Here is a 23,586-nt window from a genome sequence, read left to right on the forward strand (position 1 = left end):
GGAGCCCGTCCCCCCCGCCCCCCCGCCGAGACGCGACCGCCACCGGCTCGGCTGGGCCGGGGGCTGTATGTAAATAAAGACACAGGACACCGTCACAGCTGTCAGGCCTCCTCACACAGAAGCACCGCACCGAAGGTGAGGCAGCGTTTTATTTTACGCCCGGCAGCGACCCGCGCGACGCGGTCCTGCCTGCGGCTGGCAACGCACCGTGAGCGTGTCCCCACCCCACCCCCCCGGTGTATACAACTGAAGAAGGTGATCACATCCAACAATACACAGTTATCCCCCTGCACAAAAACACAAGTGATGCACTTTCAGCCCTCACAAATTAGAGCGGCAGGTATAACACTACTGATGCACGCAGCTCATTCACGAGATTACTCTGCTTCCAGCTCGTAACGCGACCGTTGCGCTTTAGGAGGAGACTGGCATTTTCTAGATGAGAAACAGAAGCACATCACTATACACCTGACGTAAGTAAGAACATGTTTTCCAAAAACAACACAAAAAATGGCACCTGTAACAGCGTGGGGTGGCAAAGAACAAAACCACCAGGCCAAAGGATTCTGACAGTCAGCCAAAAAGCGAGGGTTCATCGCCTATGCAGTAAGAACAAGAGCACCGCAGGCCCACGCACATGGTGATGGGCAGGGCAGGAACCGGGCAGCATTACACATACACATAGTGCTCAGCAACGGCATAATCGACATTCATCTAACCTAGCCTTGTAGCAAGGAGCTTGACAATCAAGTAAAAGACTAATCATATTCTACCCAAGGCAAAAAAAAAAAAAAAAAATCAGAATGAAAGCCAGGAATCACAAAGTTCCTCAAAAGAAAAGTAAACAGTACAATAAGGAAATTAAAGCAACTATCTTATTTTTAGGTGTGCAAGGGCTTTTAATCCACTTGTTGCAATGGCAGTGTTTCAGCTTAAACACATTTTTCCTGGAGCCGGGTCAAACTTTGACAGTTCATTTATGGAGCTAAGTCTCAGTGGTGCAGTTTGAAAGGAGAGTTCAGGTAAGACTAGTTTCAGCAAAGCTCCAACTGAAAACTTCCGTAGACGAGAAGCCTTTATTCTGAATTAAGATTCAGAGCAGAAGGGGACAGTACTGAAACATACCCAGGCGTGTGCTCCCTTACGCAGTGTCTAAACTACAAAAACAAAAAGTTTGTGTTTTCCTTCCTTGCAGACTTTCAATTTAGGAAAAAAGGCACAAACTTCTGGCCTTAATGGGAAAAATGCAAAAGCTAGTAACGCATCTATTAAAAAAATGTGATTAGGACACCACCACGAAAAAAGGGACTAGAAATAATGGGAAACAAACAAGCTATTGTCCAGTACCATTATGACCAAATATGAAAAAAAAAATATCATTGTTTCTTTATCATAATGTTTTTAGATTTTAGATTTTTTGGAAAATGAATGAAAATCGTACTGAAGGCAACCAATATATTGAGAAAAAAATGGCTAACATGACACCTCCTCTCAGCACAGTGATAATTTTTTTCTAGTACACCTAATTTTTAAGTAACAGAAGATTTAGCCTCTTGTATAGTATCATAATTTGTACATTAAATATTCATCTAAGCCACACCTGCCAGGAAAAAAAAAACAAAAAAAAAAAACCAAAAACATTAGGACAGGGAACCAAGAACTCACTACATCACAAATGTTAAGTGCCTGAAGTTTCAAGGAAATTTTCTACCAACTAGCCTGCATATGCTGATTCAGGTACAGATGATTAGGTTACAGCACATATTGCCCCTCTACTCTGCTCTAGTGAGACCCCACCTGGAGTCCTGCATCCAGCTCTGGAGCCCCCAGCGCAAGCAGGACATGGAGCTATTGGGGTGGGTCCAGAGGAGGGCCACAAAGATGATCTGAGGACTGGAGCACCTCTCCTGTAAGGAAAGGCTGGGAGAGTTGGGGCTGTTCAGCCTGGAGAAGAGAAGGCTGCGGGCAGACCTTACAGCAGCCTTTCAGTACCTGAAGGGGCCTATAGGAAAGATGGGGAAAATATTTTCAGCAGGGCCTGTTGCGATAGGATAATGGCTTTAAACTAAGGAAGGGGAGATTTAGACTGGATATAATGAGAAAAATTTTTTTACAATATGGGTGGTGAAACACTGGAACAGGTTGCCTAGAGAGGTAGTGGTGGCCCCATCCCCAGAAACATTCAAGGCCAGGTTGAATGGGCCTCTGATCAACCTGGTCTAGTTGAAGATGTCCCCACTCACTGCAGGGGAGGGCTGGACTAGATGACCTCTAAAGGTCCCTTCCAACCCAAAGCATTCTATGACACTTAACATGTAAGTTTTTTTTTTTCCCTTGGAGAAACAGGGATTTTTCTGTTGCCCCTACCTACACATGGCATGGACAACTAAGCTATGCTATTAACTCCAAAATAAAGAAAAGAGCTCAAGGTGTAACATGACTTTCTGTTAATTATGTTTAACAGAAAGTACTGCTTTACTGTTTTGGCTTAAGCAGTAAGTAGGTGACTCAAAATCCATGTATTTTAAGATGGCAAGGCATCTAACACATTGCAGTTTCAAGACTTCAGAGATTAATCAAAACTGGTGTTATTCCTGAACTGAGGTTAACATACCACTTCTCTGTGACATGCTGCTTTTTCTTCACTCAGTACTCTGCTTTCACATAGTATTTCAAATTGCCTGTAAGTTCTGTGTTTTGATTAAATTGTTAACAGTGATACAGTAAAAGATTAGAATCTGAATAATAATGTACTTCATTTCAGTTCCACAGAAAATGCTGTAACAGTTGTGATGGCTATTGTATCTATCAAGAATAATTTCATCCAACCATTTCAGACTTCATAATTTAAGAATATGTTTAGAAATAGCTCTCTAAATGTGACACAGCTAGTACAGTAAGCACCTCTACGTATTACTAACATCAGAAAGTAGAAAAAAGAAAATCATTATAAATCTATGAAAAATGAGGCAGCATATGCGGAGCATTAGCCTATTATAGCAAACTTTAAATATTATTCTCAATAAAACATTTTTTGCTTTTATTTTTAATGCATTCCAAAGCACAAAGACAGTGTATGTGAACATTTCCTCATCCATTTTCACAACTATATTACAAATATGCATGGCATAGTACATGTCTGGATAGCACTAGAGATATTAAGAAAATAGACACTATCTAAACCCTATTACGAGTAAGAAGGCACCACTGATTTGAGGTTGTGTCCAGACATCACCCAGTCCGTTTTATTCCAATTTCTAGCTTTCAAGCCAACATTTTTTCTGATTATCCTATGCAGACCACTCCTATTCTGGTTTTCTCACCACAAACAACACGCATTCATAGTAGTATTTCATCATGGAGAGTTCATTCACAGTGTAAGTTGACAGTACAGATTCCTTCTCCACCTAAAAAAATAAAGCAGCAGTTTTCAAAACACCATTTTACAAGAACTATATAAGTTTCTCTTAATAAGAAAGAAATTGCTATTAATTACTAGATTTCAAGGCCCATCCATACAGTTTTTACAAAAACAAGGAAAGCAAATAATTTGCAACACACTTTTGAACATTTAATTCTTCTAGACATTATTAGTATATGCCATTACGTTGATCTAAATTTAAGGTAAAGGTTTATTCAAAGGAGTTTGTCTGGTTTATACCACTACTACTCATTGCAAACTACAGCATCTTCTTACCTCTATATGGAATCCATATTGCAATATAACATTTTTTATATCCTCATAGCTTAGTTCTATAGAAAGTTCATTTCCCAGGTTTTCAAAGTGGTAAAGGAGAGGGCCTAGAGTACAAAGATACAACGCAAATGGCGATCAAAAAGACAAAAAATATTTTAAACATCAAAAGCACATACTGAAAGTGCAGAGAATGCTTATACCCAGGCTCACATATTCAAATTCAGACATAAGAACCTATTTCTATCACTTGAATATGATTTTTATGATAAATTTCAGCATCAATGCAAAATGAAAACAAATTAGTTCAGCAGCTTATTCAACAATGAAGTCTCATCTCCTGTATCTTAAAATTTCTTCAGTCTAGCATCACTGCTGTGTCTGCAGAACAGAAGGCAGGACATGCTGTGGTCTACTCAGGAGCTTTGCTTGCATTCTGTGACTGGCCAGGACTAGTATAGTGGCTGACTGGCCTGTTTCTACTATACAAAATGTTTTAACTCCTGAGTTTTCTCTGCCATTCCTTCACCATGGAAGACTTCAATTAAGTCTATTCTTTTGAGCCAAGGCATACATAAATCTCATTCCCAAAGCTTCTACTTAGAAGCACAGTACAAATTAGACAGATTAAGAAAAAAGTGCAAAAGTGTATTTACACACAGAACAAGTTCCATTTTCTTAGAAAAACAGAAAAAAAGCAAAGCCTGCCACTGGGAAGATTTACTTGTGTATTTAAAAAATCACATGCTGTTGACTTGATTGTAACTAGTAAGTGTCTGGACATATTCTGAACACATCTGAGATAATTTCCAAGGCCTAGATGTTTCTAGCTCTGTGCAGTTTTCAGCACAGACACATTCATCCCCACAACTCTTTTTAAGTATTAGATGCCTGTTACGTGATCAAATGTAAGTCAGGGATAGCAGGAAGAGAGGTTGGTCACACTTGCCTACATTTATCCATATTCCTCCAGGCTTTAGTATTTTCCATATAGTATCAATGTAATCAATCACATTATGTGCTGTATCTATGAAAAAGCAAGTTGCTATGCAGTCCCATGTATCTGCAGAAAGAGCGCAAAGTATACAGAGATTAGTTTAAATGCTTCGACCCCTGTAGAAGTTCATCATTTAACCCCAGTGCTTGTTTACACACTCAGCATTACCTTCAACTAACAGTAGAAGGGTCTTAATTTAGTTTTGAAATAAATATTTTGTTTTGCGTTAACAACAGTAAAGTTTAAGTTTGTGTGACCTATATGTGTGTGTATACACATACACACTCTAAAATATGATGCATATTTACTATTTATGCATTTTGTAACATTCTGTATGCACATTATTTAAAATGAGATCTATTCCTACTATGTACTGTACAATGTAAATATTATAGCACATTTTCTATAAATGAAGGCAAAGTGTGCTATTACTTACCTGTCCTATGAACTTCATTATGACAACTGTTGATAAAGCAACTGTAAAAATACCCAGCAATTCTGGGCCTCTCTAGTTAATATCTAGAACAATACAAGTCGTCACACTGAAGCGTACTTTCACAAATCACACAGCTTCATAAGTTATATACATATAACATAAGGAAGATATAATATATAATATAAGGAAGAAATTCTTTACAATGAGGGTGGTGAAACACTGGAACGGGTTGCCCAGAGAGGTAGTGGAGGCCCCATCCCTGGAAACATTCAAGACCAGGTTGGACAGGGCTCTGAGCAACCTGATCTAGTTAGTGGTGTCCCTGCTCGCTGCGGGGGGGTTGGACTAGATGACCTCTAGGGGTCCCTTCCGACCCAAATCTTTCTATGATTCTATATTTTCTTCAGTATCTGACTATTTCTCCAGCTGTTTTTCACTAGTTAAATTAACAAGCATGATCTTTCAAAGCCTGCCTTTTAAAGCACGAGTCTCCCTGTTTTCCTCTAAACATGTATCCTTGAAATTGCAAAAGTTTTAAGTTCTGTAAATAAAAAAAATTAGAAGTCTCAATTTATGCCAGTATCATACATTCTAATGTAAGACAGAACCTTCAGAAAATTAAGCAACTATAAGGAAGTCTTCTACAAGGAAATACCTTGGAGTCTAGCTGCACAGTAAGAGGCAAATCAATAGCTATACATATAATCCTGGTGAAAAATTGCTATGGGTCTAATATGGACAGAAAGGTGGAAACAGAAAATGGATGTCTGAGGTGATAATCCCGTACTGCGTAACAAGAAAATAGTGACTTCTAAATAGGCATATATTAGAATATTAGACTAATATAAAAAGAACTAGGCAAGTGCTACCCTTGACCAAAGCCTAAGTACGTAATAGGTAGAGTAGGCAGTGAATAAGACAGTCTTCTGCAGATGGATTCAACATTAGGTTAGTCATAAAACATTACTTGACAGCTGCAATGAGGACAGGAGAACTAACATGATATCACAGGAAAAATAAGGTTCTTTGTTCTTTTTTTTGACAAAAGTCTCAATCTTTATGATCCCCATAATATGCGTCTGAAATATTTACTATTGACAGGCAATAAGTTTATATTTTTTTCATTTATAATTTACTACTGTTGAAACAGTTTGCTTTTACAACAGGAAATGAATCAACAAAAAATACTCATTTATTTTTTACACTAATAAAGAGAAGTGACTAGTTACATTGTTCTCTATGTAACATCACTTTTCTAAAGCAAGTAAACCTTTCCATAACACTACTATGCTCTCTTATTCTGAGAGAAACTACTGCAACAAAGATCTGTTAGGCAAGGAGGTGTCCGTATTTTTTTATAACTAAGGAGGAATGCAAAGCTGATTTGGAGTAAGAAAATCTTACTACAGTTCGTACTTTTTGCTTAATGCTTGTAGATACAGTTCCCTTCCATTTATAATCATTAACCGTCCCATAACAAATACTATGAATATACAGATACATGGATAGCCTAAACGTTTGCATGTACTCACTGCACTCGGAATAAATTTCTTGAAAATCCCCTGCTGTCATGGAGAAGTTTGAACCAGAAGGAAGACTGTGAGGATCAACATCAGGGAAATAAATTGGACGTATCTGATCAGCAGATCTTCTGTTATTGCTGAACTGATGAATCCAAGGATAAAGCTTACAGGAGTTAATTTCAGAGCATCTGCAAAATACGAAAACCATCACAATTCAGTTTCAACCAATTGTTTATCTATTATCTAGAAACAGAGTCACTTTCACCAACACCCATTGTTTTGTGGATAGAGTTCTTGCAAGAAGCTACGTGTTTTCTAAATGACTTATCTAGTTCATAGCACTTCAGACTGCCCTTCAACCTATGAACCAAAAAAACACAATTTTACTCTGACGTACAAATTATCACCACAAAATAATTGCCTTTTTTAATTTTGAGGTTTTCCCACTTTTTACCATTTTCTGACTTATTTCTCCACTGGAAAGAAAATACACAAGATTCTTTTGTAAGATTAACAAAATTTATGATCTACTATATTTAGTAAGGCTAAGCCCTTCTGGATAATATTTTTTTTCTATTCTAAAAAAAGAAAGTGAGTAACATTAGTTCCATGAATTTTACTGGAAACATTTGTTCTCATTCTAGACTACTGTGTCTTTTCTGAACCATAATCATAGAGGTTTTGAAGCACAGCAGAACAAAAACATTTTTCAGATGCTAACTGAAAGGATGCTTTTACATTTCAAAAAATAAATTCTATTTTGCAAAGCATAGTAGTTTTGCACTAGATGTCATTTTAAGTTAGTAGCATCTGGAGTGTTGCAATTATGCAAAGTGAACATGTCCTTGTAAAATAAAATCTGTGGGTTGACACAAACAACTAAGTCAACTGATATTTTAAAAAGTGGTAAAATATAACATTAAAATAATAAAAAGCAGCCTTTCCCACAGTCCCGTAAAATCAGTTTGTAATTAAAAAAATGAAGCCATTTTCTTTCAGAGATAACAGAGGACACATCTTTCCGATAAAACACATATCATCAAACACTTAATAAACTGCAAGCAATCTATCAGGTTACAGAAAGTGCACTATTTTGGCTGGTGGATAGAAACCATCTGTGGTAAAGTCTTTGAAATAACATTTTCCACATTCTTCACGTCATATTTATACTTCATTTTATCAGTAAAAAATATAAAAACCACCTGTATTTGCACAGCAGTACACTGCACTCATGAACTGGTATATGCAATCAAAGAAAAAAAGCAGGAAAAAAGCCCTGATAACATGGGCATCATTTTCTTCAAGAAAGGCATTTTTATTTTGGTTAAAAAACCACAAACAAAACAACAACCCACCAGTACATCAAAAAAACCCACCAAAAGCCCCCCACGTTGGCCAGCAAAAGTTGTGTGTTAACCATTCTAGAATTCTCAGTACGTTCCCAGCCAATTTGCATTATCCTCAGAGTATTTTTCTTTAACAATTAAAACTTCCCCAAAAGTAAAGAAAATATGACATCCGAGTAGATTAGGAAGGAGTTTTTTTGTGAGCTATATACAGGAACACACACCTCCCTGTATTTTTTTTCCCAAGCATAACGTATAATTCATGTAGACTTTCGCACAGTTCCAAAAGGAATTTCCAATTTAATGTAAAAGACCAATCCCTCTCCATATTAAAGCTTGAACACCTCCCTTTCCAGCTTCACTAACTTATACTTCCAAACTGAAGTCCTGCAGTCCTTTACAATTCCATCCTTCCAACCAAAAATGTACTATTTATGTTATAGAAATCTAACATCCTTAAGTGTGAAGCACTTCAATTTTTCCATAGGGGCAGGGCATTTACTGTTCAACACTCAGTAAAAAAGACAGTTCTAGAAGAGATGGGTAGGTCAAATCTTGCTGCTGACCACTGATTTAAAGAAAAAATGCTTAATTGTTTTCATCCTAAGGCATTCATGGATACTCAACAAACACAATTAAGCAGCCTTCTCAAAGTGCCAAGCTTTATCTAGTTGAATTCTTTCCAGAAAGTAAAGATTAGCCAATTAGCATGAATTCTACTGGTATTGATGTGGGACTCTGCACATCAGTATTAATTAAAGCTTTTTCAAACTAACTCTACTCTGACTTGGGTACAAAGTGACTTTGTATTACTCCAGCTGAACTTTCTCAAATATTTGCAAGTGGGACTGTTGCTATAAAAGATTGTTGGACCATGGCTACTGACCCTACGCTCTGAATCTCCAGCTGAAGAAACCAGCAGGTCAGCTCCTGTCTCCTCCACACAGATACTATCCTAGTGGCGTTTCCCCTCCTGTCAGATGTCAACAGGAAGTAACGTGTGTCCTGTGGCTCTACACTGCCTGAAAATTTTGGAGTGCTTTCCAGAGGCAGGAAAACAGATTATGCTTTCCACAGTTTTTGCCCTTCTGAAAAAATGTAAGAAATGAAGTGCATCTGTACATAACCAATCATCACCTCTGCCATCTGTCATGATATCCAGAACTCATCTAAACGCTAGAAAAATACACCAGCAGTAAGAATACAAGAGAAACACCTTAATATTACCCATACAAGAAAAAGCACAATTTCCCATACAAGGACTACAGCAGTCTTGGAGCTACTGTAGCTTAACTGCTCCAGGGTCACTTTATTTTCAAGTTAGAGCTTCTTCAATGGAATAATGCACTCTAACTAATTTCAAATACTTACAGTGACCACAGTTAAGCCTTTATGCACTCTCTACATACCATGCTATGCAACTTTATCCACAGTGACAAGTTCAAAATTTTAGAGATTTTTTTTTTTACATGTGTAAAAATCAGCAGATACAACTTTGTATACTGAAGACTTTAGTGGCTGTACCACATCTAGGTGCCCACTGGAGTAGCTGGCTTGACATTCAAGACAGTACTTAGTCTTCCTAAATATAAACCAAGGCCAGAGAAAGAAGGTACATCCAAACTGTAAGCACACATTAGCAAAATTCTCATGCTTTTATTAACTGGGGAAAAAAAACCCCAAACTTTAGACTGTAGTTAAAAACTAACTTGCAAATTCGCTTCTTCCTACCACTCTTCCTTAACTGGTATCTTCAGCTCATATTATCTGGTATCTTCAGCTCATATTATCACTGCTATTTCTTCCTTTTCCAGGAAGGCAAACATGTCCATTTCAACAACGCTAACTGGGAACAGCCACTTAAGACTAAAATGAAAAGATCCCCAAAGTCCTTAAAACCTTCTTAACAAACATCCCAAGCCCACATTCTGGCAGAAAGGAATGCTTGGACTTGAACTGAACTGACCAAAATTCAGACTCAAGTTAGCAGTATTCTCTTCCACGCTAACAAGGAAACTTGCAAGTGATAACTTACCCAGCAAAGATGAAGATTAAGATTACAACAGATGAACACCACTTATTTTTGCTGTCTGAAATCTATCAGCAAGTCTAATGCATATGCACTCCTTTGTTAAATGTCTTACATAAATGGGAAACACCACACGAACATTAGATGCTAAGAATGATTACTATCATAAGCATGGATCGTCATGAGAATTCCACAGATAGGTCAAAGACTCATTATTTAAGGAAGACAAAAACACATGTGATCAGAGGTAATTCGGCATGAAATTAGCTTTCAGGTTTGAACTCCTATGACAGCTCATCACTGCTCCCAAAGATGGGAAAATGAATACGTTTATGCTGCTTTGAATAAATTCAGAAGTTCCAAAGAGCCTAAGAGCCAGCAGGGCTGTAGAGCAAAGGTTGTGAAGAATGTGACCTCCTTTCAGTAGCTGCAAGACATTAGATCAGCTCAACTGTAATATGCAATTTCACCACCAGATAAGAGTCATTTCAGAATAATGTAAGAACAAATAAACCTCTACCAAATACCTATTTTCATCACATTGACCACTACTGCTTTAAGCAAACATGCAGCAGCCATAATACAAAGTGTTTTCTCCTTGCTGTTTTTGAATAGTAGGCTGTAACACATTTAAGATCATCACAGTCCACTGTGAACAATCAGTCTACAAACAGGGCTCCAAAACATCATGATAATATAGTATACAAGACAATAGTTTAGGTGTTTTCAGCAAAGGTGTACCATTTCAGACTGAAGAATGAACTGGCAAATTCTGTCTCTCTGAACTTGGTACCAGCTCTCCCAAAAAAACAAAAACACCCCCCTAGATCTCTTTTATACTTGCCCACTCATAGTCATCCCACCCTGTTTCTTAAAAGAGTTTCATTCGTTGCCTTCATTCCTCTCTAACAAGTTCATTATGAAACAAGTACTCTCCCATACAAGTGACAGAACACCAAATACAGAAACGTCACTAAATTAAACCCATAAAGTGAAATTCACTACATTCAAATTTAGTACCTCAGCATAACTGTAGAACTATTAACTATATTATTTTAGCCACTTGTTTAAGAAGTGGTTCAGCGTGCCTCAGTGGTTGCTTTTCATGTCGAAACAGTGCCTAAAATTTTAGTACAGAATGTAACACTTCCTTTAACAGGTTTCCTTTGTTACTAATCACCACCACTAATTAGCATGCACATATTAACTATTTCATGTTTGACACCAGTGAAACAGGCATGCATTTTACAGAAACAGATGTGAAATCAATCATAAAACCTACTCAAGATTATGCACAAAATCTGTAATACAATCTAGAGATTTTAAGTCTCACAACTTAAAAGCCATGCTTCCTGCTATAATTTTAATGACTTAGATACAATGCTTCCCTCCCCCATTTATCCCGCTAATTTTTTTTTTCATTAAAACATTCTAAAAAGTGGTTATGTGTGTCCTGTGTTAGGACTTAAATCTATTCTTGTGAGTTTTACTTATTCAAGTTTTTCTCATTAATAATTTTGCCTCCCTAAGTTTTAATCAGCAAGTAAAACATAAGCTATGTACCTGTTGAGTACAAAGTTAGAAGAAAAGAGCATAAAGAGGCTCCATTCATTTCCTTGGCAAGCATAACCGAGCATAGCTATTTCCCACGCCAATCTACCTAGCCCAGCACCAGGTACCAGGATATTAACTTTGGAGAAATCCCTGCAACAGAACAAAAATAATAGTTAAGTCTTTATTCGATACCGCTTAACAAAACTTACAGAGGGCCAATCAAACATTTCTTCCCCATATACTTAGATATTATAATGTATTTCCTGTATGACTTTACTTTTTAAATGCGAACTGAGCCAGTTCTGATTAGACTAGTTAACTGTACCGTCAAAATAATTCACAGAAACGACTCAAAAGAACATTAAAACCCTCATTCAGAATACAGAGCATAATTACAAAACAACTTTTTTCAAAAAAAACTTACACAGTTATCAAGCTAAAAATCTCTTCAATGAATTGAAGAAAGAACATTATCATATATCACGATTTATTTTTCTGTGACACCCACTGATAAATAGTAAACATTCAAGAAATCTTCTTGGTTACATTGCATGGAAAATAAACAAGGCTTTTGACATCAGAAACATAAAACAAAGAAAACTTCCATAAGCCGATGAGCAATTCAGGCTGTAAAAACCTTATAGTAGTTACCTTCTCAGCAACTGTGGGTTTTACATATGCTGTACACTGATTTCACTCAAGCACATTAAGTGATCCAAAATTTCCTAGATCAAAGTACATTGCAGCTCTCTATAACCATTCACTTCCTGTAACTAGACATCAAGTTGAAGATGACCAAAAGACATCCAGCAGTGTGTCTGATACCTAGAAAAACCTACCCCATCTTCCAAGTTCAGCAACTAACAGAAGAACTAAGAATCTCAAAATTTTCTCCTCTTTCAGGCAGAAAAGGCAATATATACATATTCTAACCATTAGACTTCCCATCACTATGCAATCAAACCTTCGCTCATGAAACAAAAAAACTCACATACCAAACTGAAAAGATACTTGATCTAAAAAGAATTTTTCATTTTGCAGTTGTGAACAATTCATAATTTCATATACCAAAATGAGAAGTGTGTACACTCACACTACCCACTCTTTTGCATGTCACCTTCCAAGACAAAAATATACATCTGTCAACTTCCATGCAACTAAATGAAGGAAGCCACAACCAGCACTTCCAAACATACGATGAAAGAAAGCAAAATGCAAAGCCTTTGACTACATAAAAATACAGGATGCCAAAAGCAGTTCAAAAGAGTTAGCATGCTGCATAAGCATAAAGATGAGTGAGAGAGTTATGTAAATTCTGAATAGTACATTTCTGAACACTATTAGCCAAAACCAAAAGAAAGCATTGTTTTTTAAAGGTCACACAAACTAACACAGCAGTTTTCACAGTGCCTTTTGGTTTGTGGCTTAATCATGTAATTAGTGAAGCCTCCCAAATGGAAAAAAAAAAAAAAAAAAAAATCAAAGTTCTCCTCATTCCTGATTTTCATTTCCACTCCATTATGTTTCCAGTTTCTTTGTTTTCTAACTAACAAGAAGCAGGAAATCAAGACTTTGCCATCACATAAGGGCCCTTCTGTGAAGCAACAGTTCTCCTTACTTCTCTTCTACAAGGAAAGGCAGAAGAAAGCTAGCCAGGAAGTCCTACTGAAAAAAAGAAAGAGTAATTCAGGGGAAAACTACTTGCTCAGGATGAAATTTTTGAAAATATGGATCCAAAAGGAAGAAGAAAATCCACTTTCTGGGAGAAGCCAGAAAAACCCTCAGCCTTACAGCCTTTTCTAGTCGTAGTGGTATATCTATTCACTGTTATTCCAAATGTATTTCTAACTTAACCTATTTCTTCATTTCCTTACAATTTAACTTTACTAAATATTTAGACTAGCTCTACACAGATTTTTGCATCTCCACGTGAGCAGCTCTACAATGCGTGGGTTGAAAAAGCCTTATGCCACGTACATTGATTAATGTATGATACATTTTTCTTAAAACACTAACAACGAGCTATGCAGGTGTAAACACATTCTAAAATCTGCACCTTTATTCATCCTAAAACACGATAAAGCCTGTAACAGGTGAGTTGATTTTGATTTTTAAACTGCTTGTCATTGACTTACATCTTTTTATTCACAATATAAAGCTTTTCTATCTCTGAACTAATTTTCCCAATTCTCTCTTTGAAAATAGTTGATCTTAACTGCACTTCCCTTTTCACCTTTGTTAAGGGATTGAAGTCCGTCTGGAAACTTGTTAGCAATTTAATTTCTATCTATAGTGTTCTTACTCGTTGCTAGGGCCTGGTGCTGGCCACTAATTTTGTTTCAGCATGCAGATGATAGCTAATAGAACACAATATAATAAAAATCTTAGCCTACCAACATTGACACTACCCTTCCAAAATGGTTCAAAAGCATTTTTTTAATCCATAATCAGAGAAATTTGGTATGTGGCAAACTTACTGCATAAAAAATAATGACTGTTGACAGTGTCCTGCTATAAAAAAAAAAATGCTCAAACACTTTTCGCTTTTCAAGAAAAATTTCTTAAAAAGAATTGTTAGTGACCAACTGTTGATGAATTTCAAAAAAATTAAGGTATGAAACCAGTGGTAATGGGAGCACTCCAGTGCACTACATTATGCTAGTTTCTGAATCGTTACAACAGCTAAAAATTTTTAATTGCATAGAAACTGCTTTTTTTAATGGCTAAATGGTTACAATGTAATGTAGGAGGCTAGAAAAACCTGCTTTCCTTTGGTAGATATGTAAGTATTAGCAAAGACAATTTAAAAAAATCCCAAATTGTGATAACTGATACTATTGAAACTGCAGCAGTCTCTTAAAAAAAGATAGCAGAGAAGTACCAGAAACAACTAAAATCTGTCATGCCATTACTGTACTACTTTTTGCAGTGTGATATACTTTCAGCTTTTGGAATTTTAAGAACATTAATGAAGACTTTAACTTGGTGTCCTTCTTTTAAGGGAAAAATTCTACATGACAAAAAAAGAAGGTTCTTATTTTATGCATATTGTGCTTTAACAAAAAAAAAATGATGGTGCTGAAGGGGTAAACTGAAGTTCGGCGAAAGAAAAATTAGTGTGTATGACCAAACACAAACCTCATTTTCATAAACTAAACATTGCAATTCAATGTTATCTAATGATAAGAAGTGATAAGAAATATACAGCTCACACACAGAAAACCAGTACAAACATCAGCATAGAACCAGAGTGTGGGGCTCCTTCTTTCCTGATATCTTATGTCCGTAATGTTTGTAAATTTAGATAGTGAACAAATCTGACTCTTGATATGGTATTTTTCATTATTATACTGTAATCATATTTTCAGCAGTATTTTTTTTAAGGCAACTACTTTTCAAATAAAATAATGAAGGTACATAAAAAGCAGAATAATTTGAAAAGCAATTCTTCTCCAAACTTAATACCCAAGGTTTATATACTTCCATGTAAAGACCTACAAAGCCTTCAGCGGACCCTGAAGATATAGTTTGCTCCTAAATCCAATGTTTAAAGGAAAGTTTAGGTTAAGCACAATTTTTGACAAGATTAAAATCCCTGCAGGGACAGATGTATTTTACATAAAGTTAAATAAAATTCATACAAATCAGAAATTTTATCATCACTATAAATCTGACTGAGGACATGCAAGAAGTATAGCCAAGCTCAGCCTTAGGAGTAAGAAGCTGTGTTTTTCAAATGAAAAGGAAACTAAGCACTGGCAACTTCTGTTGGGCTGTCCTGTCTCTTGGAAAATGCAATCAATTGCTAGATAGCATGACAGATTTAAATTTCAAGTTACAGGTGGTTCCAGAGGCCAAGTTAATGAATAAAAGAAAACTTTGGAGAAAATACCCGAGTTTACTGTTCTTGGCCATGGAATGATAATTAACTACAAGGTTAACCATTTCTTTGGTTCCTTTTGGATAAGAAGCTGATGATGTTTACATTCTTTCACATAAGTAGGAAGGATAACAATAGAAGTGAAAGAAAATCAAGCTGACAGAATAAAAGGGAAATTAGAAAAAAATATATCGGTATGTTTATTTAGATTTTCAACTTAATGTTTCCCCATAAAAATGCTTTAATGAACGCATTCCACCAAGAAATAAAAATGTAGCTACGTTTTACTATTTTGTCCTACAGAAAGCAGTGATCATGGTTCAGTCAAATCCAAGACATTCAGATGACTTTATCAAAAGCTAGATGATATTACAGAGACCCTGTGAGCTGGAACACAAATTCCAACATGAATAATGCAGGAAATCTATCAGTTCTTCAGGAAGACCTTATCTCATGGGACTTCACTTAAAACTGTTTTGTTGATCCTACTAACAGATTCTGTGCTAAGCAGAAAGAAGGAATTATTTCTGAAGAGGAATGGGCAGCAGAAACAGTTGTTGCCATTTTATTTTTAGATGACAGTCTTCTCAGAAGACTGGACTGAAACACAAGGTAACAGTAGCACCTACTCACAAGATTCTTCTGATTTACAGCTGCTTTCAACCATTGCTTGTATCTGTTCTGCTTCCCAGAGGAGGAAGCACACAGGGCGCTTCGCTTCTTCTGTTCTCTGCATAGCAACTGAACCAATACAGGCTGATCTCGCAACAAAGAGCAACAACACAACATGTGCATGCACACGCTTGAATACTTTCAAAAATTTAAACTCCTTTTTCACATGATTCCAATGCAATGTTAACATTAAGTAGAAACTGAACGTACGATTCCATCTGAGCTGTTAAGAAGTGAAAGGTGACTGGTACTGACAGCTTTAAATTGAAAATATTTATTTCTCCACCTGTTTCAATGCAAAATACATCTAAAGTTGTTTTCATCACCCAGTGGCAACAATACACTTTTTCTGTAGCAGTTTCCTTTCATCATCTCTGGAGACTCCAGCACTCTGTACTGTAAAAGGGAACTCTAAAGAAATGCAAAACTGCACTCTGAGGTTCCATCTACAGGCTCTTTTCCTGCATTAGCGCCCACAGCCAGTCCTCTCTAGAAGAAACAGACTTTGCACCCACTAAAACAACCAAAAGAACTTGACTATGGTCAGTTCAGGCCCTGTCCACCCCTTTCAAACTGAAACAACTGCTCCCCCCCAAAACTGTAAAAAAGGAACCAGACTGACCAGCCAGCCTGCCCTGTCAGGCAAGTTGCTTCTCACACAAGGGTGAGGCGCCACTGCCAGTTTCACCTGATAATACACAAAGAGAACAGGCCCTTCTGATCGACTCTGCTTCTTGCCTTAAAGAGGCAAGTACACCCAAGCAGGAGATACTCTGGTCACTAGCAAAAAGAGCGAGTTGACAACAGTAAATAACAATATTTGAACAGAGAGAAGGTTTTACATAAGTGCTATGACAGCTCCATAAAGATCATGAATATCTAACTTTTGACTAGGTATGTAATGCATATTTTATAAATAAAATCTTTCATTTGGCAAACCCAAACTTGCAGTGGAGATGTTTGATCTATACAGTGATGGTTTGAGATTTCTGTAGAGATAAAAAACTCAACCGGTGTTTCAGTGCCATCACAACAGGGACCGAAGCACTGTCAAACTAGTTGCGTTTGAGAACAATCAACAAAAATCCTGGTAAAGAAGCACAAATCTACAAACTTCAGATTCACCACATGTTGCTTCCTAATACCAACTGGAGGTTCTGAAATACTGTTCATTGATGATAAAAGTCAAGATCATCCAACTTCAGTTACAGATCTCTAAGATTTGACGTAAGTTACATCTCCCTTAATGAAAATGCTTTAAAAGGTATCTTACAGAGAAAAGGTGAACTGCTACCTTGAAGATCAGAGTGATTACTTTCAAAACTATGACTTCTCCTACAGATCTGCACATCAGAGGTATATCACGTAACCTACCATATTTAATTAATTTTTATCTTATGTAGGGCACTATTAGCACTAAAAACATTGCAGAAAGTTCACCTTCAGACAAAAGGTGCATCCACCTTGAGATAAGCTGGCACAAGGCAAAACAGAAACCAACCAACCGTGTCCACTCCATGTTCTGCCACCACCAGTCTTTACTAATGCAAACTAAAAGACGGTTAGTGGAAGGTATTTTCAAATTGGTACAAGTGCATTATTAGCAATTACTGAGAAAGAAGAAAACCCACAGTAACACCCAGCTATATCAAACCTAAGTTCTGACCCATTATATTTATGAGTAAAGTTATGTTCCCATTATAAGAGTGTCAAGTTTAAACTGTGATGTACTTTATGATGACTGGGCTAACTAAATGCTAGAACCATTAAACATAGAATTCTTACAGCAGTAGCATCTTCTGAGATTCTACCAGTATACTGCTCCCTAAAATTACCTAAAAAACCCTGCACCAATTACTATTTTGGTGGTGTTAACAAGCCAACACAGTAACAAAGGTACATGCACTTACAAAGGTACATGGAGCAAAGCTTAAGAATTGCCCTGTAACACCTGTCCAAAACCTAACTATTTGCAGAACCAAGTATTTGCAGGGTAAATTCTTAGTGCAATAAAACTGCACTAGAGGTTAAGTCTTCTTCCCTCCTTCCACCACGAAGGGAGATGCTCCTACTTTCTCCTGTCACAAGGGTCCTTCCTTTTATCTGCAGCACACACACTCTGAGAACCGGCTAACCTGCAAACTTTACCTTACTGAGCACAAATGAGTTAATTTAACAGCTTCCTGAAGTCTCTTACTTGAAAAGTTAACAGATATCCCATTACATCAAGCTGCAAGGGAAAAAAAAAATTTTCTGGTTTACCTGGTATTCCTTTGTGAAGTTTATGATTATGCTGTTTTCCAACACCTTGTATTAGAAACAAAAACTTCCTTGATTAAATGTGAATAAATTTCACTGCATTCTCTGTAATTTCTAAATTTTTAAATCCAAGCTTTTCATTACCCCATAAAAACTTTGTTAGATTCATGCAACAGTGTATGCCCACATAAAAATACGTCTCAAAACACTATTACCATCTTTCTTTAGGAAAGTTCTTTACAATTTCACTAATGATTGGCTGGTAGCAGGCATCTCTCTCAGGCTTTCCCTCTTCACTCCAGTCTCTCACAAATTGTTTCAAAGTGGATTTTAATTTATCCATGTCAAATGTTGAAGCTGGTGTTATCTTCCCTCTTCCCTGATTAAAGTAGGGGGGAAAAAAAAGTTAGAGGAAAATGTACCAGTATTTTTAGTCTTAAAAAAAAAAAAAATTATAAACAGACAAAACACATGCTATAAGGGCTGTTGGGAGTTTTAGCTGACGAAGCATTTGCCTTTCACTCCTGCGACCAGGGCTCAAATCCAGCCTAGAATCCTAAACAAACTGAGTTTGCTGGTCTCAGTTCAGCACTCAAGAGACTAGGTTCCACATCAAAAAACCAATACATAGTATGGCATAGCAGAGCACAACCGGTAGTCATTATTCAGGAAAGGACCAGGGCTTAGCTAGTGCAGGGGCTGAACTGCTTACCCTGAGAAGAGGATCCCTTTAGGTACTGATGAGGAAACACTAAGCAGCTCACATTAGAGCTGCCCATTACTATATCTTGCCTGCAGATACTAAAAAAGTATTTCAGTTTCCATCTCTGCCAGTCTTTCAAGTCTGAGTGCATTTTTTTTTTGCTAAATGCCACACTGAAAAAGCAGTTAAGTAGTGAAAAAGTTTTTATGTATGAGAACATTAAAATACTTGTACTATCTAAAATTGCAAATGATTTAGAATGCCGTAAGATATAATAATCTACAGTAAGACAAGCAATATCATTTACTCTCTACATAGTTAACTGAAAGAAATAACTTTAAAATGTAATCGGGGTAGAGCTACAACTCTGGAGTTTTACAGTAACTACTGTCATTTGCCAGATTCACAATTAGTTTTCATAAGTGTAACTACAAGGACTAACAAGTTTTATTGAACAATTGCTCTATATGACGTGAAAGACAAGAGTGAGAAAATATAAGTAACCAGGAAGAAAGGAGAAAATAAAGAAGGAAAAAGGAAAGAAAGTCGGAGGCCTTATGGTGTGAAAAACAAACGCAGAAAATCCCAAAGCGTACAGAATTTAATTTTGGAGTAGGAAAAAGTCTATTTTAACATACATCTTCTCCATATTCTTTATTCTCAAACATATGAACGCAGTCATTCACAATGGTCTGTAGAATCGCTTGATTATGATCAATGCACTTCCGAATCTTGTCAAGGTGAGGAAGGAATTGCGGAAGAAGACTCTGTTGATTAGCTGGGAGAGATTTAAACTGCCTCTCTGTTCTGTTCACTCGTTCATGCATATTTGTTCTAAAAAGCAAAACGTTCAAGGTCTTTAGATATTTAGAAGCAATACATGCACTAAATAATTCACTCTAAGCTACTTCCATTACAGTTCTTCATTTCTTTAGACAGAGGAAGTGACCAGACTTTTTAATTCCTAACTAGAGAACAAGTTTTCAAGAATTTTTTAGGCAAAATGTTTGGTTTTAGCTGTGGTTCTACATTACCACTCTTTTTAACCTCTTAAAAGGACCATTGTTTTCTTCTTCCAGTTTCACCACCAGCTGCTCATTTCTAGCACAGCTGATCACTACTCGAATATATGAATCTACAAAATTTAATGAACAACCAGCCCCCAAACCCATCAAAACCAGACAGATTGTTTCACAAATCCATTTTAAATTGAGTGAATAGCTGAATGCTGTGTTAAACTTTGGCTACAGAAATAACAAGATGAGGAGTGGGAAGAGGGATCCTCAAAATCAAGAGCTTCTGAAAGAGCCACAGAAGTCACAGCTGGACCATAGCAGGGTTCTGGCAGCCACACCAAGATATTAGGCGACCTTAATTTAACAGCGTATTCCCCTCAAGTATGAGTACTGTGACTTTGATCACATAACTGGTCCATGCTAAAAATAACTCCTCCACTTACCCAAAACAAAAGTTCCATAATAAAAGTGAATCTACTGCCAAGAGAAAGAGGTCTGTTTTTTCTTTCCTATTCCGTCTCTACGCAGAACAGTTCTGCCCTCCACCTTGTTCGGGCACTCACCAGGCCTGCCACAAAGCTCATTTAACTTGCTAACCTTGAGGAGACCTGTATAGACTTTGCTAGATTTGATTTCTGCCGTAGGACAAGAGAGACAGAGGTCACAAAGCCAGGCCAAGGGATACTTCCCCTTTTGGCAGCAGCGAATCATTTTATCAGGTCAATTCATACTGGAGTTTCTCAAACTCTTGTGTCATCGTACAGCAGCACAGAATTGAAAACTAGCCACCAGAGAGATTAAGGTGAGATTGCTGCAATTTTAGTTGCGATCTGAGTCTGAAAATTTGACCAGTTAGTATCTCCAACATCACATTCTGTGCTACTGAGAAGGGCATGTTCACTGCAATAGCTATACTGGTTTAAACTGACATTTAAGAACAAAAAACTGAGAAGGAATAATAAGAAAAATAAACTGATCCTCTATGTAAAGAACATCATCTTAGCTTGATATCATGTTCTTGAAAATTTTGTCAGAAAAATTCTTTGAACTGTAATCCTCCACCCTTTCACACTTAATTCAACCTTCTAGGAGAACGAATAATTCACTGAAATCAGAAGAACTACACACAAAGAAAGAAGTCTGTATGTTGCCAGAATACAAGAACTTTAATCTAGACTCATCTGAAAGTGTTATTAACTCATACGGACGTTTCCAATTAAACGATTTTTAACTACCAAGATACGTCATTTCACTTAAATTCAGAGTTCTTTCTTTGAGGCAGAGGTAATTTAATTCGATTTCTGTACTAGAGTCATGTCCTTTGTTATGTGTTTACCAAAACTGATGTATTCAAAAGCAACCCATAGTCACAGCTGAGCATGAGGTTAAAAAAGATGTTCCCAGCTTCTGAGTCCTGAGGACACAACAGGATCACTGACATAAGTAAACTACAGTTGGCTGTCGTGCTAATAGCAACAATGAATGTAAAGTCTTTGGTGTGGCCCAACTCAATTGGAGAATTCAGTCTGGAAGAGACACTGAAGTGTCATCTAGACCAACCTCCCACTGAAATACTAGTCCTGGAAAACAAAAAAACCCAAGACATAGAAACAGTAAACAGAAGAAACATTCTGAGTATCACCCACTCCTTCCAAGCACCCGTTTTGTAAAAATTATGCTTGTATTACATTCACAAAAAGGTTCGAGCACGTAATAACGATTCACGTGATGGGGAGTCTGTCAGCCGACCTGAAGTATACAAATACGTAGCACAGCTACTTCCCAGACCTGCTTCCCAAACATAGAGTAACAGAAGACAGTTTACCAACGTACTGCAGAGGACTGGGCCTTCTCGGCCAGTCCCCCTGGCGAACTTTTGTCTCCTCTGCCATCCAATGGATTCAGACCTAAAAGTCGGGTCGTACCGTCCCCTCATCTCCTTCCTCTGGGGCCACCAGGCCCTCTGCTGATTCAACAAATGTCTAGAAAACCGAAGGGTTTTTTACAAATGGCATCCATTAGCCCTATCAACAGGTCTTATCTCTTGCCCAAATTAACACGTCTCTCGAAAACCTCCCCAGTAACAGAAGCACCGTTTGCGTTTCTTTGCCAGCAGGCGCTACGACTGCTCCGAGCACTGAACAGCGTCCTAAAGCATTTCGTTTCGTAAAAAAGAGAGACTTTTCGCCGCGCTTAGAGATGGCTTCGGATCTTTTTTTTGTTTGTTTTCTCTTATACTTCCCGGCTGACAAAGCCATCGAAGCGACTCTGAGCCTACCCAGGCCCCGACGGGGCGCAGAAGTGGTCGTGTCTCCCCCCCACCCCGCCCCAGGCTGCGCATCCACCGACGGAGGGCCCCACGCCGGGGACCGGCAGGCCGGCGGCGGGGGGGGTGGACGAGACGCCGGCGGGGCCCCCCGCGCAAGGCGCCGGCTCTCGGTTACCCGTAGTATCGGAAGGCGTTGATGATCCTCCGGAAATGCTCCCGCTCCAGCCGCTCCTCCTCCTCGGCCCCGGCTGCCGTGGCCGCCGCCGCCAGCGCCCTCGGCTCCTGCGGCTGCCGCCGCCGCCGCTCGTCGCTCAGCGAGGCCGCCCGCTCCGCCTCGGGCTCGCCGCCCCCGCCGCCCGCGCTCTCCCCCGGCCACGGCAGCTGCTCCCGCTCCTCCTCGTGGCCCCGACGCAGGCCCCGGCGCATCGCCTTGGCCGGCGGGTCCCTCTCACCCGGGGGACGCGGCGGTGGCGGCGGTGGCGCCGGCGGCAGCGGCGGCTGCGCTTTGCGGGTCACGGCGCACGTGGCCGACATCCCCGCCACGGCCGCCGCCACCGCTCCCTCGCGGCGCGCACGCTCCCTCCCTCGCTTCCGGACGGAGGCGGTGAGCAGGGAGTGTCGCGAGAGGACGGGCCGGGGCGGGGCCGGCGACGTCGCTCTGGGCGGGGCCTGAGGCGGCAGGCCGGGCGCAGTGTCCGGCTGGGGCTGGCGGAGGGGCTCAGCGCCTGGCGGGCGGGCTGCCCACAGCCCCTACCCGAAAACAAGCAGGGGGACCGGCGGCGGGGTGGAAGAGCGAGGACGGGGGTGAGGCGGTACGTGAGGTGAGGGGTGGCCGGTGGTAGCGGAGGAGCCTCCTTTGCGAGGGCACCTCCTCCCCCCCCGCCGCCGGTCCGAGACCTGAGGAGCGGCGGCCTGTGCGGCTCTCCTGCCTGCAGGCATGCAGGAGGGGCAGTCCGGTAGTAAAACACTGCCGAGGAGGAGGGAGCCGCGTTTTGGCGCGGCCACCGTCTCCCTGTGGAAGTGGGAGCATCGGCCTCCGAACCGAAACGCTCTCACTTCACTGTGAAATTTATTTCCACTTCCCTTTACTCGCGCACAGTTCTTTCTCGCAGCTGCGTGCCCAGCTACTAAAGGCGTTCAGTGGCAGGGCCGGGGAGAAAGCACAGACATTGTCCCCAGCTGAATGGACAACGGAATCGTTGTTCCCA

General features: G+C 39.1%; 1 protein-coding gene across 1 annotated transcript; it reads right to left on the reverse strand.

The window, feature by feature from the left end:
* Positions 1-94: 94 nt before the first annotated feature.
* On the reverse strand, positions 95-22,938 carry CARNMT1 (carnosine N-methyltransferase 1). Its single transcript, XM_075411766.1, has 8 exons — positions 22,554-22,938; positions 19,732-19,927; positions 18,606-18,769; positions 11,589-11,729; positions 6,660-6,838; positions 4,644-4,757; positions 3,698-3,801; positions 95-3,407 (listed from the first exon to the last, which is right to left on the reverse strand). The coding sequence occupies exons 1-8, from the start codon at positions 22,910-22,912 to the stop codon at positions 3,306-3,308; spliced, it is 1,359 nt and encodes a 452-aa protein (XP_075267881.1). The 5' UTR covers positions 22,913-22,938; the 3' UTR covers positions 95-3,305.
* Between the last annotated feature and the right edge of the window lie 648 nt (positions 22,939-23,586).

The sequence above is a fragment of the Opisthocomus hoazin genome, chromosome Z (genome assembly GCF_030867145.1).
Source record: "Opisthocomus hoazin isolate bOpiHoa1 chromosome Z, bOpiHoa1.hap1, whole genome shotgun sequence".
NCBI classification, from domain to species: domain Eukaryota; kingdom Metazoa; phylum Chordata; class Aves; order Opisthocomiformes; family Opisthocomidae; genus Opisthocomus; species Opisthocomus hoazin.